Source organism: Salvelinus namaycush, unplaced genomic scaffold (assembly GCF_016432855.1).
Source record: "Salvelinus namaycush isolate Seneca unplaced genomic scaffold, SaNama_1.0 Scaffold423, whole genome shotgun sequence".
NCBI classification, from domain to species: domain Eukaryota; kingdom Metazoa; phylum Chordata; class Actinopteri; order Salmoniformes; family Salmonidae; genus Salvelinus; species Salvelinus namaycush.
The window spans coordinates 69,809-87,130 of NW_024061113.1; the positions used below are offsets into that span (position 1 = coordinate 69,809).

The 17,322-nt window shown below is 44.6% G+C and overlaps 1 protein-coding gene across 1 annotated transcript in view; it reads right to left on the reverse strand.

Moving 5' to 3' along the window:
* Nucleotides 1–7,796: 7,796 nt before the first annotated feature.
* dmrt3a (doublesex and mab-3 related transcription factor 3a) overlaps nucleotides 7,797–17,322 on the reverse strand; it is a 57,463-nt gene continuing 47,937 nt past the window's right edge. The window contains exons 3-4 of the mRNA XM_038986186.1: nucleotides 8,726–8,890; nucleotides 7,797–8,686 (exon numbers count right to left, since the gene is read on the reverse strand). Of these exons, the coding sequence (XP_038842114.1) occupies nucleotides 7,797–8,686; nucleotides 8,726–8,890 (1,055 nt within the window). The remainder of the gene's footprint in view (nucleotides 8,687–8,725; nucleotides 8,891–17,322) is intronic.

A 17,322-nucleotide genomic window follows, 5' to 3' on the forward strand; every position in this document is an offset into this window, starting at 1 on the left:
GGACTTGTTAATGTGTGAAAGTTAAATATTTCAAAAAAATATATTTTGAATTTCGCGCCCTGCACTTGAAGTGGCTGTTGTCATATTGTGCCCGGCTTCGGGCTTGCAGCCAGAAGAAGTTAAGCCTACTAGAGAGTGTGTGCCCTCAGGCCTGGAGGGAAGCTAAAGTCATTCCGCTACCCAAGAATAGTAAAGCCCCCTTTACTGGCTCAAATAGCCGATCAATCAACCTGTTACCAACCCTTAGTAAACTTCTGGAAAATATTGTGTTTGACCAGATACAATGCTATTTCACAGTAAACAAATTGACAACAGAATTTCAGCATGCTTATAGGGAAGGACACTCAACAAGCACAGCACTTATACAAATGACTGATGATTGGCTGAGAGATATTGATGATAAAATGATTGTGGGGGCTGTCTTGTTAGACTTCAGTGCAGCTTTTGACATTATCGATCATAGTATGCTGCTGGATGTATGCATGTATATGTTATGGCTTTACACCCCCTGCTATAATGTGTTATGGCTTTACACCCCCTGCTATAATGTGTTATGGCTTTACACCCCCTGCTATAATGTGTTATGGCTTTACACCCCCTGCTATAATGTGTTATGGCTTTACACCCCCTGCTATGATGTGTTATGGCTTTACACCCCCTGCTATATTGTGTTATGACTTTACACCCCCTGCTATAATGTGTTATGGCTTTACACCCCCTGCTATATTGTGTTATGACTTTACACCCCCTGCTATAATGTGTTATGGCTTTACACCCCCTGCTATAATGTGTTATGGCTTTACACCCCCTGCTATAATGTGTTATGGCTTTACACCCCCTGCTATGATGTGTTATGGCTTTACACCCCCTGCTATATTGTGTTATGACTTTACACCCCCTGCTATAATGTGTTATGGCTTTACACCCCCTGCTATAATGTGTTATGGCTTTACACCCCCTGCTATAATGTGTTATGGCTTTACACCCCCTGCTATAATGTGTTATGGCTTTACACCCCCTGCTATGATGTGTTATGGCTTTACACCCCCTGCTATATTGTGTTATGACTTTACACCCCCTGCTATAATGTGTTATGGCTTTACACCCCCTGCTATAATGTGTTATGGCTTTACACCCCCTGCTATAATGTGTTATGGCTTTACACCCCCTGCTATAATGTGTTATGGCTTTACACCCCCTGCTATAATGTGTTATGGCTTTACACCCCCTGCTATAATGTGTTATGGCTTTACACCCCCTGCTATGATGTGTTATGGCTTTACACCCCCTGCTATAATGTGTTATGGCTTTACACCCCCTGCTATATCATGGATAAAGAGCTACCTGTCTAACAGAACACAGAGGGTGTTCTTTAATGGAAGACTCTCAAATATAATCCAGTTAGAATAAGGAATTCCCCAGGGTAGCTGTTTAAGCCCCTTGATTTTTTCCATCTTTACTAATGACATGCCACTGGCTTTGAGTAAAGCCAGAGTGTCTATGTTTGTGGATGACTCAACACTATAGACGTCAGCTACCACAGCGACAGAAATGACTGCAACACTCAACAAAGAGCTGCAGTTAGTTTCAGAATGGGTGGCAAGGATTAAGTAATCCCTAAATATTTCTGAAACTAAAAGCATTGTATTTGGAACAAAACACTCACTAAACCATAAAACTCAACTAAATCTTGTAATAAATCATGTGGAAATTGAGCAAGTTGAGGTGACTAAACTGCTTAGAGTAACACTGGATTTTAAACTGTCATGGTCAAAACATATTGATGCAGTAGTAGCTAAAATGGGGAGAAGTCTGTCTATAATAAAGCGATACTATGCCTTCTAAACAACACTATCAACAAGGCAGGTCCTACAGGCCCTAGTTTTGTCTCACCTTGACTACTGTTCAGTCGTGTGGTCGGGTGCCACAAAGAGGGACTTACAATTGGCTCAGAACAGGGCAGCACGGCTGGCCCTTGGATGTACACAGAGAACTAATATTAATAATATGCATGTCAATCTCTCCTGGCTCAAAGTAGAGGAGAGATTGACTTCATCACTACTTGTATTTATGAGAGGTATTGACATGTTGAATGCACTGAGCTTTCTAAACTACTGGCACACAGCTCAGACACCCATGCATACCCCACAAGACATGCCACCAGAGGTCTCTTCACAGTCCCCAAGTCCAGAACAGACTATGGGAGGAGCACAGTACTACATAGAGCCATGACTACTTGGAACTATATTCCACATCATGTAACTGACGCAGAATAATTTGATTTAAAAAACAGATTAAAAAAACACCTTACGGAACAGCAAACATTGCCACACACACACACACACACACACACACACACACACACACACACACACACACACACACACACACACACACACACACACACACACACACACACACACACACACACACACACACACACACACAATACATACACATGGATTTAGTACTGTAAATATGTGGTAGTGGTGGAGTAGGGGCCTGAGGGCACACAGTGTGAAATCTGTGTAGGTACTGTAATGTTTTTAAAATGTTATAAACTGCCTTAGTTTTGCTGGACCCCAGGAAGAGTAGCTGCTGCTTTGGCAGGAACCAATGGGGATCCATAATACATACAAATACAAATACAGCTCTGCACACTCTTGATATTCTCTCAACCAGCTTCATGAGGTATGCATTTCAATTAACAGGTGTGCCGCGTTAAAAGTGAAATAGTGTAATTTCTTTCCTTCTTAATGCCTTTGAGCCAATCCATTTTGTTGTGACAAGTTAGGGGTTGGTAAAAGACCAAGTCCATATTATGGCAAGAACAACTCAAATAAGCAGAGAGAAACGACAGTCCATCATTACTTTAAGACATGAAGGTCAGTGAAAATGGAACATTTCAAGAACTTTCAAAGTTCTTCATGTGCAGTCGCAAAAACCATCAAGTGCTATGATGAAACTGGCTCTCATGAGGACCGCCACAGGAAAGGAAGATTCAGAGTTACCTCTGCTGCGGAGGATAAGTTCATTAGAGTCACCAGCCTCAGAAATTGCAGCCCAAGTAAATGTTTCACAGAGTTCAAGTAACAGACACATCTCAATATCAACTGTTCAGGGACTGCGCGGGTCAGGCCGAATTGCTGCAAAGAAACCACTACTAAAGGACACAAATAATAAGAAGAGACTTGCTTGGGCCAAGAAACACAAGCTATGGACATCAGACCAGTGGAAAACTGTCCAAATTTGAGAGTTTTGGTTCCAACCACCGTGTCTTTGTGAGAAGTTGAGTAGGTGAACAGATGATCTCTGCATGTGTGGTACCCACCGTGAAGCATGGAGGAGGAGGTGTGATTGTGTAGGGGTGCTTTGCTGGTGTCACTGTCAGTGATTTATTTAGAATTCAAGGCACACTTAACCAGCATGGCTACCACAGCATTCTGCAGCAATACACCATCCCATCTGGTTTGCGCTTAGTGGGACTATCATTTGTTTTCAATAGGACAATGACCCAACACACCTCCAGGCTGTGTAAGGACTATTTGACCTTGAAGGAGAGTGTTGGATTGCTGCATCAGATGACCTGGCCTCCACAATCACCTGACCACAACCCAATTGAGATGGTTTGGGATGAGTTGAACCGCAGAGTGAAGGAAAAGCAGCCAACAAGTGCTCAGCATATGTGGGAACAGCTTCAAGACTGTTGGAAAAGCATTCTAGGTGAAGCTGGTTGAGAGAATGCCAAGAGTGTGCAAAGCTGTTATCAAGGCAAAGGGTGGCTACTTTGAAGAATCTCAAATATAAAATATACTTTGTGTTGACTATGATGTTACTTGAGCTAATATGGTGACAACGATGTAGGCTGTGTGTAGAAGAAGACCCATCAACATAGTGCTAATTGAACACTGAACAGTGTGGACCCATCAGCATAGTGCTAATTTAACACTGAACAGTGTGGACCCATCAGCATAGTGCAAATTGAACACTGAACAGTGTGGACCCATATAAAATACCAGTCAAAAGTGTGGACATACCTACTCATGCCAAGGCAAAGGGTAGCTACTTCGGGGAATGTAAAATATAAAATATATTTTGATTTGTTGAACACTTTTTTGGTTACTACATGATACCATATGTGTTATTTCATAGTTGTGATGTCTTCACTATTATTCTACAATGTAGAAAATAGTAAAATGAAGAAAAACCCTTGAAATAGTAGGTGTGTCCAAACTTTTGACTGGTACTGTATATCCTCACCAAATCTATGAAACTGGTATTGTTCCTGAAGATTTGAAATATATATATTATATGTACATATGTATATAAAATATATATATATTGAAAGATATTTCCCTTTATTATATTCCCCTAACCTTCGCTCCCCTAATTGGAGTAAACTAATGGACAACAACAATTAGGCTTCTACTTCCAGTTTATTCACACTGTATACAGTTGAAGACGGAAGTCTACATACACCTTAGCCAAATACATTTATACTCAGTTTTTCACAATTCCTGACATTTAATCCTAGTAAAAATGCCATGTTTTAGGCCAGTTAGCATCACCACTTTATTTTAAGAATGTGAAATGTCAGAAAAATAGTAGAGAGAAGGATTTATTTAGACTTTTAATTATTTCATCACATTCCTAGTGGGTCAGAAATTTACATACACTCAATTAGTATTTGGTAGCATTGCCTTTAAATTGTTTAACTTGGGTAAAACGTTTCGGGTAGCCTTCCACAAGCTTCCCACAATAATTTGGGTGAATTTTGGCACATTCCTCCTGACAGAGCTGGTGTAATTCAGTCAGGTTTGTAGGCCTCCTTGCTCGCACACGCTTTTCAGTCCTGCCCACACATTTTCTATAGGATTGAGGTCAGGGCTTTGTGATGGCCACTCCAATACCTTGACTTTGTTGTCCTTAAGCCATTTTGCCACAACTTTGGAACTATGCTTGGGGTCATTGTTCATTTGGAAGACCCGTTTGTGACCAAGCTTTAACGTCCTGACTGATGTCTTGAGATGTTGCTTCAATATATCCACATAATTTTCCTCCCTGATGATGCTATCTATTTTGTGAAGTGCACCAGTCCCTCCTGCAGCAAAGCACCCCCACAACATGATGCTGCCACCCTTGTGTTTTACGTTTGGGATGGTGTTCTTCGGCTTGCAAGCCTCCCCTTTTTTCTTCCAAACATAACGATGGTCATTATGGCCAAACAGTTCTATTTTTGTTTCATCAGACCAGAGGACATTTCTCCAAAAAGTACGATCTTTGTCCCCATGTGCAGTCGCAAACCGTAGTCTGGCTGTTTTATGGCGGTTTTGTAGCAGTGGCTTCTTCCTTGCTGAGCGGCCTTTCAGGTTATGACGATATAGGACTCGTTTTACTGTAGACATAGATACTTTTGTACCTGTTTCCTCCAGCATCTTCACAAGGTCCTTTGCTGTTGTTCTGGGATTGATTTGCACTTTTCGCACCAAAGTACATTCATCTCTAGGAAACAGAACATGTCTCCTTCCTGAGCGGTATGACGGCTGCGTGGTCCCATGGTGTTTATACTTGCGTACTATTGTTTGTACAGATGAACGTGGTACCTTTAGGCATTTGGAAATTTCTCCAAGGATGAACCAGACTTTGGAGGTCTACAATTTTTTTTTTCTGAGGTCTTGGCTGATTTCTTTTGATTTTCCCATGATGTCAAGCAAAGAGGCACTGAGTTTGAAGGTAGGCCTTGAAATACATTCACAGATACACATCCAATTGACTCAAATGATGTCAATTAGCCTATCAGAAGCTTCTAAAGCCATAACATAATTTTCTGGAATTTTCCAAGCTGTTTAAAGGCACAGTTAACTTAGTGTATGTAAACTTCTGACCCACTAGAATTGTCATACAGTGAATTATAATTGAAATAATCTGTCTGTTAACAATTGTTGGAAAAATGACTTGTGTCATGCACAAAGTAGATGTCCTAACCGACTTGCCAAAACTATAGTTTGTCAACAAGAAATTTGTGGAGTGGATGAAAATCTAGATGTAATGACTTCAACCTAAGTGTAGGTAAACTTTTGACTTCAACTACATTTCCATGCAGGGCCGAAGTTCCTTAAAAAAGTGGAATTTTCAATGTTGGAAATAAAAGCCTGTAAAAACACCAGCAAATCATCTCCAAGTGATTTTAATTTAAGAAATATGTTCCAAAGTTGTGTTCCCACCCATAGTACAGAGACACGTGATTGTATACAAATGTAAGCAAGGTTTGAAATAATTATGTTGTAGTCTAACATATCTGTTTGGGATTCTTGCGGTCAATTTGCAGTCTACAAATGATTTGTAATTATGTTCCAGGGACCCCCAACCCTGTAATTATGTTCCAGGGACCCCCGACCCTGTAATTATGTTCCAGGGACCCCCGGCCCTCCGCTCCAGTAAAAATCATCCCACAGTTGAATTGAGTTGATGATCCCTGTTCTGGTGGGTGATTCTACATTATAGTATACCATTCATTTAGTATAGCAACCAATTTGCACCAATTGTATTTATAATTTTGTCAATAAAGAGGACACAATGTTTTGCTATTATCACCTATGTTTATTAATAATGTTGACATGCATCAGATCTTAACATCAAGGACATATTATTCACAGAACATTACATGCATACTGTCTGGAAAGAGATGAACGTTCACAAACACGTGATCTATGTGATCTATCCCATTATTTTAAATTCATTATTTTTGGTCATATCCATGTGATAATGTTACGATCTAGCATTCAGCTACATTAGCTGTAGAGAGATAATGTTACAACCTAACATTCAGCTACATTACCTGTAGAGAGATAATGTTAGGCCCTAACATTCAGCTACATTACCTGTAGAGAGATAATGTTAGGCCCTAACATTCAGCTACATTACCTGTAGAGAGATAATGATAGGACCTAACATTCAGCTACATTACCTGTAGAGAGATAATGTTAGGCCCTAACATTCAGCTACATTACCTGTAGAGAGATAATGTTAGGCCCTAACATTCAGCTACATTACCTGTAGAGAGATAATGATAGAACCTAACATTCAGCTACATTACCTGTAGAGAGATAACGTTAGGACCTAACATTCAGCTACATTACCTGTAGAGAGATAATGTTAGGCCCTAACATTCAGCTACATTACCTGTAGAGAGATAATGATAGGACCTAACATTCAGCTACATTACCTGTAGAGAGATAATGCTAGGCCCTAACATTCAGCTACATTAGCTGTAGAGAGATAATGTTAGGACCTAACATTCAGCTACATTACCTGTAGAGAGATAATGTTAGGACCTAAAATTCAGCTACATTACCTGTAGGGGGCCGATGGCTGCGCAACAAAGTGCAGTTCAAGACAACAACCAATCTTGCATTATTCACATTAAAGATTTGTTCACAATACATTTTTGGTGCTTAAGTAGCCAGTGCGGCATGATTCAGTGTTTCATTGGTTCAGGTATAGAGATATAACCCATAGGTTCATTGTTTCATTGGTTCAGGTATAGAGATATAACCCACAGGTTCATTGTTTCATTGGTTCAGGTATAGAGATATAACCCATAGGTTCATTGTTTCATTGGTTCAGTTATAGAGCTATAACCCATAGGTTCATTGTTTCATTGGTTCAGTTATAGAGCTATAACCCATACGTTCATTGTTTCATTTGTTCAGTTATAGAGCTATAACCCATACGTTCATTGTTTCATTGGTTCAGTTATAGAGATATAACCCATACGTTCGGGTGGTTCAGGAGGTTCAGGTGGAGGAGTTGAGAATTCGTGAGTCGGAGGAGTCGGAGCGGTCCTCATACTCCTCCTCATGGGTGTAGAGGGTCTGTTTGGCCCCGGGGGTGGGGGGGATGGGGGCAGGGTGGCAGCCCTCCTCCAGCTGGGAGAGACGGTGCTCTTCCTGGGGGCGGGAGGAGGAGAGGAGCGGAGAGGAGGAGGAGGAAGAGGAGAGGAGCGGAGAGCGTTGGAAGACGCCAGTGGAGGAGAAAGGAGAGACGTACTGAGCTGACCTGAGTTGGTACTGCTGCTGCAGTGTCATGGTGTTCCACAGCGTCACGTCGTTGCAGAAAGGTCCGACCTGGCCGCCGCGTGTCAGAGAGTTCCTCAGCATCAAGGGGTAGCGCGGGGGATGGGGGAAAGACCCGGGGTGTAGGGCCAGGGGGCCGGACGACGAGTCAGACGAGAAGCGCAGGGACTCAGGCACCCTGAAAGCAGAGCCCACAGACCACTTAGCGGCGGAGGCCAGAGGGTGGTAGGACCCCAGGGGGTGATCGAGGAGGTGGCCGTTAGAGGGCAGGACCAGGGTGTCGGGGTGGAGGTCCTGACTGTGGGGGTGACCCCCCCTGGTCTCCTGGGCCTGGCTGGACAGCAGCACCTCCACGGCCCCCACCAGGTTCCCTCCACACCCCTGCAGGATCAGCTCCAGCACCGGGGGCTTGTGGGACGGGAAGATCTTCTTCAGCACCTCCAGGGGTGGCCGGTTGGCTCGCAGGTTGAAGGGAAGGGAGACAGACCCAGACAGGCCCTCAATCACCAGGCTGTGGTCCCCTGGTAGCCCCCCTGCCCCAACCCCGGGGTAGCCCTTACTGGGGCTGTCTGCCTTGGGCTCTGGAGAGGTGCTGCAGGTCTTGGGGAAGGCTAGGGGGAGAGGGAGGCTGGGAAGGGGCTGGGGGAAGCTGTAGCGGCACTCCTCGGCCTGGTTTGGGGTGTCCGGGGGCTCGGGGGTGAAGCAAGACGGCTTGGACCCCTCGGGGGAGCTTCCAGGGTCCTGGTCCTTCTCACTGCCGCTACCACCACCGTTCTCCCCGCCGGAGTGGTCCCCCGACGTATCCTCACTCAGGTCTACAGAGAACACAGAAACACATCCTCAGTCAGGACTACAGAGACAGAAACACATCCTCAGTCAGGACTACAGAGAACACAGAAACACATCCTCAGTCAGGACTACAGAGACAGAAACACATCCTCAGTAAAGGACTACAGAGACAGAAACACATCCTCAGTCAGGACTACAGAGACAGAAACACATCCTCAGTAAAGGACTACAGAGACAGAAACACATCCTCAGTCAGGACTACAGAGACAGAAACACATCCTCAGTGAAGGACTACAGAGACAGAAACACATCCTCAGTCAGGACTACAGAGACAGAAACACATCCTCAGTCAGGTCTACAGAGACAGAAACACATCCTCAGTGAAGGACTACAGAGACAGAAACACATCCTCAGTCAGGACTACAGAGACAGAAACACATCCTCAGTCAGGACTACAGAGACAGAAACACATCCTCAGTGAAGGACTACAGAGACAGAAACACATCCTCAGTCAGGACTACAGAGACAGAAACACATCCTCAGTCAGGACTACAGAGACAGAAACACATCCTCAGTCAGGACTACAGAGACAGAAACACATCCTCAGTCAGGACTACAGAGACAGAAACACATCCTCAGTCAGGTCTACAGAGACAGAAACACATCCTCAGTCAGGTCTACAGAGACAGAAACACATCCTCAGTCAGGACTACAGAGACAGAAACACATCCTCAGTCAGGTCTACAGAGACAGAAACACATCCTCAGTCAGGACTACAGAGACAGAAACACATCCTTAGTCAGGTCTACAGAGACAGAAACACATCCTCAGTCAGGACTACAGAGACAGAAACACATCCTCAGTCAGGACTACAGAGACAGAAACACATCCTCAGTCAGGACTACAGAGACAGAAACACATCCTCAGTCAGGTCTACAGAGACAGAAACACATCCTCAGTCAGGACTACAGAGACAGAAACACATCCTCAGTCAGGACTACAGAGACAGGAACACATCCTCAGTCAGGACTACAGAGACAGAAACACATCCTTAGTGAAGGACTACAGAGACAGAAACACATCCTCAGTCAGGACTACAGAGACAGAAACACATCCTCAGTCAGGACTACAGAGACAGAAACACATCCTCAGTCAGGACTACAGAGACAGAAACACATCCTCAGTCAGGACTACAGAGACAGAAACACATCCTCAGTCAGGACTACAGAGACAGAAACACATCCTCAGTCAGGACTACAGAGACAGAAACACATCCTCAGTCAGGACTAAAGTGACAGAAACACATCCTCAGTCAGGACTACAGAGACAGAAACACATCCTCAGTCAGGACTACAGAGACAGAAACACATCCTCAGTCAGGACTACAGAGACAGAAACACATCCTCAGTCAGGACTACAGAGACAGAAACACATCCTCAGTCAGGACTACAGAGACAGAAATACATCCTCAGTCAGGACTACAGAGTCAGAAACACATCCTCAGTCAGGACTACAGAGACAGAAACACATCCTCAGTCAGGACTACAGAGACAGAAACACATCCTCAGTCAGGACTACAGAGACAGAAACACATCCTCAGTCAGGACTACAGAGACAGAAACACATCCTTAGTGAAGGACTACAGAGACAGAAACACATCCTCAGTCAGGACTACAGAGACAGGAACACATCCTCAGTCAGGACTACAGAGACAGAAACACATCCTCATTGAAGGACTACAGAGACAGAAACACATCCTCAGTCAGGACTACAGAGACAGAAACACATCCTCAGTCAGGACTACAGAGACAGAAACACATCCTCAGTGAAGGACTACAGAGACAGAAACACATCCTCAGTGAAGGACTACAGAGACAGAAACACATCCTTAGTGAAGGACTACAGAGACAGAAACACATCCTCAGTCAGGACTACAGAGACAGAAACACATCCTCAGTCAGGACTACAGAGACAGAAACACATCCTCAGTCAGGACTACAGAGACAGAAACACATCCTCAGTGAAGGACTACAGAGACAGAAACACATCCTCAGTCAGGACTACAGAGACAGAAACACATCCTCAGTCAGGACTACAGAGACAGAAACACATCCTCAGTCAGGACTACAGAGACAGAAACACATCCTTAGTGAAGGACTACAGAGACAGAAACACATCCTTAGTGAAGGACTACAGAGACAGAAACACATCCTCAGGGAAGGACTACAGAGACAGAAACACATCCTCAGTCAGGACTACAGAGACAGAAACACATCCTTAGTGAAGGACTACAGAGACAGAAACACATCCTTAGTGAAGGACTACAGAGACAGAAACACATCCTTAGTGAAGGACTACAGAGACAGAAACACATCCTCAGTCAGGACTACAGAGACAGAAACACATCCTTAGTGAAGGACTACAGAGACAGAAACACATCCTTAGTGAAGGACTACAGAGACAGAAACACATCCTCAGTGAAGGACTACAGAGACAGAAACACATCCTCACTCAGGACTACAGAGACAGAAACACATCCTCAGTCAGGACTACAGAGACAGAAACATATCCTCAGTCAGGACTACAGAGACAGAAACACATCCTCAGTGAAGGACTACAGAGACAGAAACACATCCTCAGTCAGGACTACAGAGACAGAAACACATCCTCAGTCAGGACTACAGAGACAGAAACATATCCTCAGTCAGGACTACAGAGACAGAAACACATCCTCAGTCAGGACTACAGAGACAGAAACACATCCTCAGTCAGGACTACAGAGACAGAAACACATCCTCAGTGAAGGACTACAGAGACAGAAACACATCCTCAGTCAGGACTACAGAGACAGAAACACATCCTCAGTGAAGGACTACAGAGACAGAAACACATCCTCAGTGAAGGACTACAGAGACAGAAACACATCCTCAGTGAAGGACTACAGAGACAGAAATACATCCTCAGTCAGGACTACAGAGACAGAAACACATCCTCAGTCAGGACTACAGAGACAGGAACACATCCTTAGTGAAGGACTACAGAGACAGAAACACATCCTTAGTGAAGGACTACAGAGACAGAAACACATCCTCAGTCAGGACTACAGAGACAGAAACACATCCTCAGTCAGGACTACAGAGACAGAAACACATCCTCAGTGAAGGACTACAGAGACAGAAACACATCCTCAGTCAGGACTACAGAGACAGAAACACATCCTCAGTCAGGACTACAGAGACAGAAACATATCCTCAGTCAGGACTACAGAGACAGAAACACATCCTCAGTGAAGGACTACAGAGACAGAAACACATCCTCAGTCAGGACTACAGAGACAGAAACACATCCTCAGTCAGGACTACAGAGACAGAAACACATCCTCAGTCAGGACTACAGAGACAGAAACACATCCTCAGTCAGGACTACAGAGACAGAAACACATCCTCAGTCAGGACTACAGAGACAGAAACACATCCTCAGTCAGGACTACAGAGACAGAAACACATCCTCAGTCAGGACTAAAGTGACAGAAACACATCCTCAGTCAGGACTACAGAGACAGAAACACATCCTCAGTCAGGACTACAGAGACAGAAACACATCCTCAGTCAGGACTACAGAGACAGAAACACATCCTCAGTCAGGACTACAGAGACAGAAACACATCCTCAGTCAGGACTACAGAGACAGAAATACATCCTCAGTCAGGACTACAGAGTCAGAAACACATCCTCAGTCAGGACTACAGAGACAGAAACACATCCTCAGTCAGGACTACAGAGACAGAAACACATCCTCAGTCAGGACTACAGAGACAGAAACACATCCTCAGTCAGGACTACAGAGACAGAAACACATCCTTAGTGAAGGACTACAGAGACAGAAACACATCCTCAGTCAGGACTACAGAGACAGGAACACATCCTCAGTCAGGACTACAGAGACAGAAACACATCCTCATTGAAGGACTACAGAGACAGAAACACATCCTCAGTCAGGACTACAGAGACAGAAACACATCCTCAGTCAGGACTACAGAGACAGAAACACATCCTCAGTGAAGGACTACAGAGACAGAAACACATCCTTAGTGAAGGACTACAGAGACAGAAACACATCCTTAGTGAAGGACTACAGAGACAGAAACACATCCTCAGTCAGGACTACAGAGACAGAAACACATCCTCAGTCAGGACTACAGAGACAGAAACACATCCTCAGTCAGGACTACAGAGACAGAAACACATCCTCAGTGAAGGACTACAGAGACAGAAACACATCCTCAGTCAGGACTACAGAGACAGAAACACATCCTCAGTCAGGACTACAGAGACAGAAACACATCCTCAGTCAGGACTACAGAGACAGAAACACATCCTTAGTGAAGGACTACAGAGACAGAAACACATCCTTAGTGAAGGACTACAGAGACAGAAACACATCCTCAGGGAAGGACTACAGAGACAGAAACACATCCTCAGTCAGGACTACAGAGACAGAAACACATCCTTAGTGAAGGACTACAGAGACAGAAACACATCCTTAGTGAAGGACTACAGAGACAGAAACACATCCTTAGTGAAGGACTACAGAGACAGAAACACATCCTCAGTCAGGACTACAGAGACAGAAACACATCCTTAGTGAAGGACTACAGAGACAGAAACACATCCTTAGTGAAGGACTACAGAGACAGAAACACATCCTCAGTGAAGGACTACAGAGACAGAAACACATCCTCAGTCAGGACTACAGAGACAGAAACACATCCTCAGTCAGGACTACAGAGACAGAAACATATCCTCAGTCAGGACTACAGAGACAGAAACACATCCTCAGTGAAGGACTACAGAGACAGAAACACATCCTCAGTCAGGACTACAGAGACAGAAACACATCCTCAGTCAGGACTACAGAGACAGAAACACATCCTCAGTCAGGACTACAGAGACAGAAACACATCCTCAGTGAAGGACTACAGAGACAGAAACACATCCTCAGTCAGGACTACAGAGACAGAAACACATCCTCAGTGAAGGACTACAGAGACAGAAACACATCCTCAGTGAAGGACTACAGAGACAGAAACACATCCTCAGTGAAGGACTACAGAGACAGAAATACATCCTCAGTCAGGACTACAGAGACAGAAACACATCCTCAGTCAGGACTACAGAGACAGGAACACATCCTTAGTGAAGGACTACAGAGACAGAAACACATCCTTAGTGAAGGACTACAGAGACAGAAACACATCCTCAGTCAGGACTACAGAGACAGAAACACATCCTCAGTCAGGACTACAGAGACAGAAACACATCCTCAGTCAGGACTACAGAGACAGAAACACATCCTCAGTCAGGACTACAGAGACAGAAACACATCCTCAGTCAGGACTACAGAGACAGAAACACATCCTCAGTCAGGACTACAGAGACAGAAACACATCCTCAGTCAGGACTACAGAGACAGAAACACATCCTCAGTCAGGACTAAAGTGACAGAAACACATCCTCAGTCAGGACTACAGAGACAGAAACACATCCTCAGTCAGGACTACAGAGACAGAAACACATCCTCAGTCAGGACTACAGAGACAGAAACACATCCTCAGTCAGGACTACAGAGACAGAAACACATCCTCAGTCAGGACTACAGAGACAGAAATACATCCTCAGTCAGGACTACAGAGTCAGAAACACATCCTCAGTCAGGACTACAGAGACAGAAACACATCCTCAGTCAGGACTACAGAGACAGAAACACATCCTCAGTCAGGACTACAGAGACAGAAACACATCCTCAGTCAGGACTACAGAGACAGAAACACATCCTTAGTGAAGGACTACAGAGACAGAAACACATCCTCAGTCAGGACTACAGAGACAGGAACACATCCTCAGTCAGGACTACAGAGACAGAAACACATCCTCATTGAAGGACTACAGAGACAGAAACACATCCTCAGTCAGGACTACAGAGACAGAAACACATCCTCAGTCAGGACTACAGAGACAGAAACACATCCTCAGTGAAGGACTACAGAGACAGAAACACATCCTCAGTGAAGGACTACAGAGACAGAAACACATCCTTAGTGAAGGACTACAGAGACAGAAACACATCCTCAGTCAGGACTACAGAGACAGAAACACATCCTCAGTCAGGACTACAGAGACAGAAACACATCCTCAGTCAGGACTACAGAGACAGAAACACATCCTCAGTGAAGGACTACAGAGACAGAAACACATCCTCAGTCAGGACTACAGAGACAGAAACACATCCTCAGTCAGGACTACAGAGACAGAAACACATCCTCAGTCAGGACTACAGAGACAGAAACACATCCTCAGTCAGGACTACAGAGACAGAAACACATCCTCAGTGAAGGACTACAGAGACAGAAACACATCCTCAGTGAAGGACTACAGAGACAGAAACACATCCTCAGTCAGGACTACAGAGACAGAAACACATCCTTAGTGAAGGATACAGAGACAGAAACACATCCTTAGTGGAAGGACTACAGAGACAGAAACACATCCTCAGTCGGACTACAGAGACCAGAAACACATCCTCAGTCAGGACTACAGAGACAGAAACACATCCTTAGTGAAGGACTACAGAGACGAAACACATCCTTAGTGAAGGACTACAGAGACAGAAACACATCCTCAGTAAGGACTACAGAGACAGAAACACATCCTTAGTGGGACTGCCAGAGACAGAAAACACAATCCTCAAGTGAAGGACTACAGAGACAGAACACATCTCAGTCAGGACTACAGAGACAGAAACACATCCTCAGTCAGGACTACAGAGACAGAAACACATCCTCAGTCAGGACTACAGAGACAGAAACACATTCCTCAGTCAGGACTACAGAGACAGAAACACTATCCTCAGTCAGAACAGAGACAGAAACCACTCCTCAGTCAGGACTACAGAGACAGAAACACATCCTCAGTCAGGACTACAGAGACAGAAACACATCCTCAGTAAGGACTACAGAGACAGAAACACATCCTCAGTCAGGACTACAGAGACAGAAACACATCCTCAGTCAGGACTACAGAGACAGAAACACATCCTCAGTCAGGACTACAGAGACAGAAAACACATCCTCAGTCAGGACTACAGAGACAGAAACACATCCTCAGTCAGGACTACAGAGACAGAAACACATCCTCCAGTCAGACTCCAGAGACAGAAACACATCCTCAGTGAAGGACTACAGAGACAGAAACACATCCTCAGTCAGGACTACAGAGGACAGAAACACATCCTCAGGTCAGGACTACAGAGACAGAAACACATCCTCAGTCAGGGACTACAGAGACAGAAACACATCCTCAGTCAGGACTACAGAGACAGAAACACATCCTTCAGTGCAGGACTACAGAGACAGAAACACATCCTCAGTCAGGACTACAGAGACAGAAACACATCCTCAGTCAGGACTACAGAGACAGAAACACATCCTCAGTGCAGGACTACAGAGACAGAAAACACATCCTCAGTGCAGGACTACAGAGACAGAACACATCCTCAGTCAGGACTACAGAGACAGGAAACACATCCTCATTGCAGGACTACAGAGACAGAAACACATCCTCAGTTGAAGGACTACAGAGACAGAAACACATCCTCAGGCAGGACTACAGAGACAGAAACACATCCTCAGTCAGGACTACAGAGACAGAAACACATCCTCAGTCAAGGACTACCAGGACTACAGAGACAGAAAACACATCCTCAGTGAAGGACTACAGAGACAGAAACACATCCTTAGTGAAGGACTACAGAGACAGAAACACATCCTCAGTCAGGACTACAGAGACAGAAACACATCCTCAGTCAGGACTACAGAGACAGAAACACATCCTCAGTCAGGACTACAGAGACAGAAACACATCCTCAGTGAAGGACTACAGAGACAGAAACACATCCTCAGTCAGGACTACAGAGACAGAAACACATCCTCAGTCAGGACTTACAGAGACAGAAACACATCCTCAGTCAGGACTACAGAGACAGAAACACATCCTAGTCAGGACTACAGAGACAGAAACACATCCTCAGTGAAGGACTACAGAGACAGAAACACATCCTCAGTGAGGACTACAGAGACAGAAACACATCCTCAGTGAAGGACTACAGAGACAGAAATACATCCTCAGTCAGGACTACAGAGACAGAAACACATCCTAGTCAGGACTACAGGAGACAGGAAACACATCCTTAGTGAAGGACTACAGAGACAGACAACACATCCTTAGTGAAGGGACTACAGAGACAGAAACACCTCCTTAGTGAAGGACTACAGAGACTATCCTTAGTGAAGACTACAGACATCAACACATCCTCAGTGCAGGGACTACAGAGACAGAAACACATCCTCAGTCAGGACTACAGAGACAGAAACACATCCTCAGTCAGGACTACAGGAGACAGA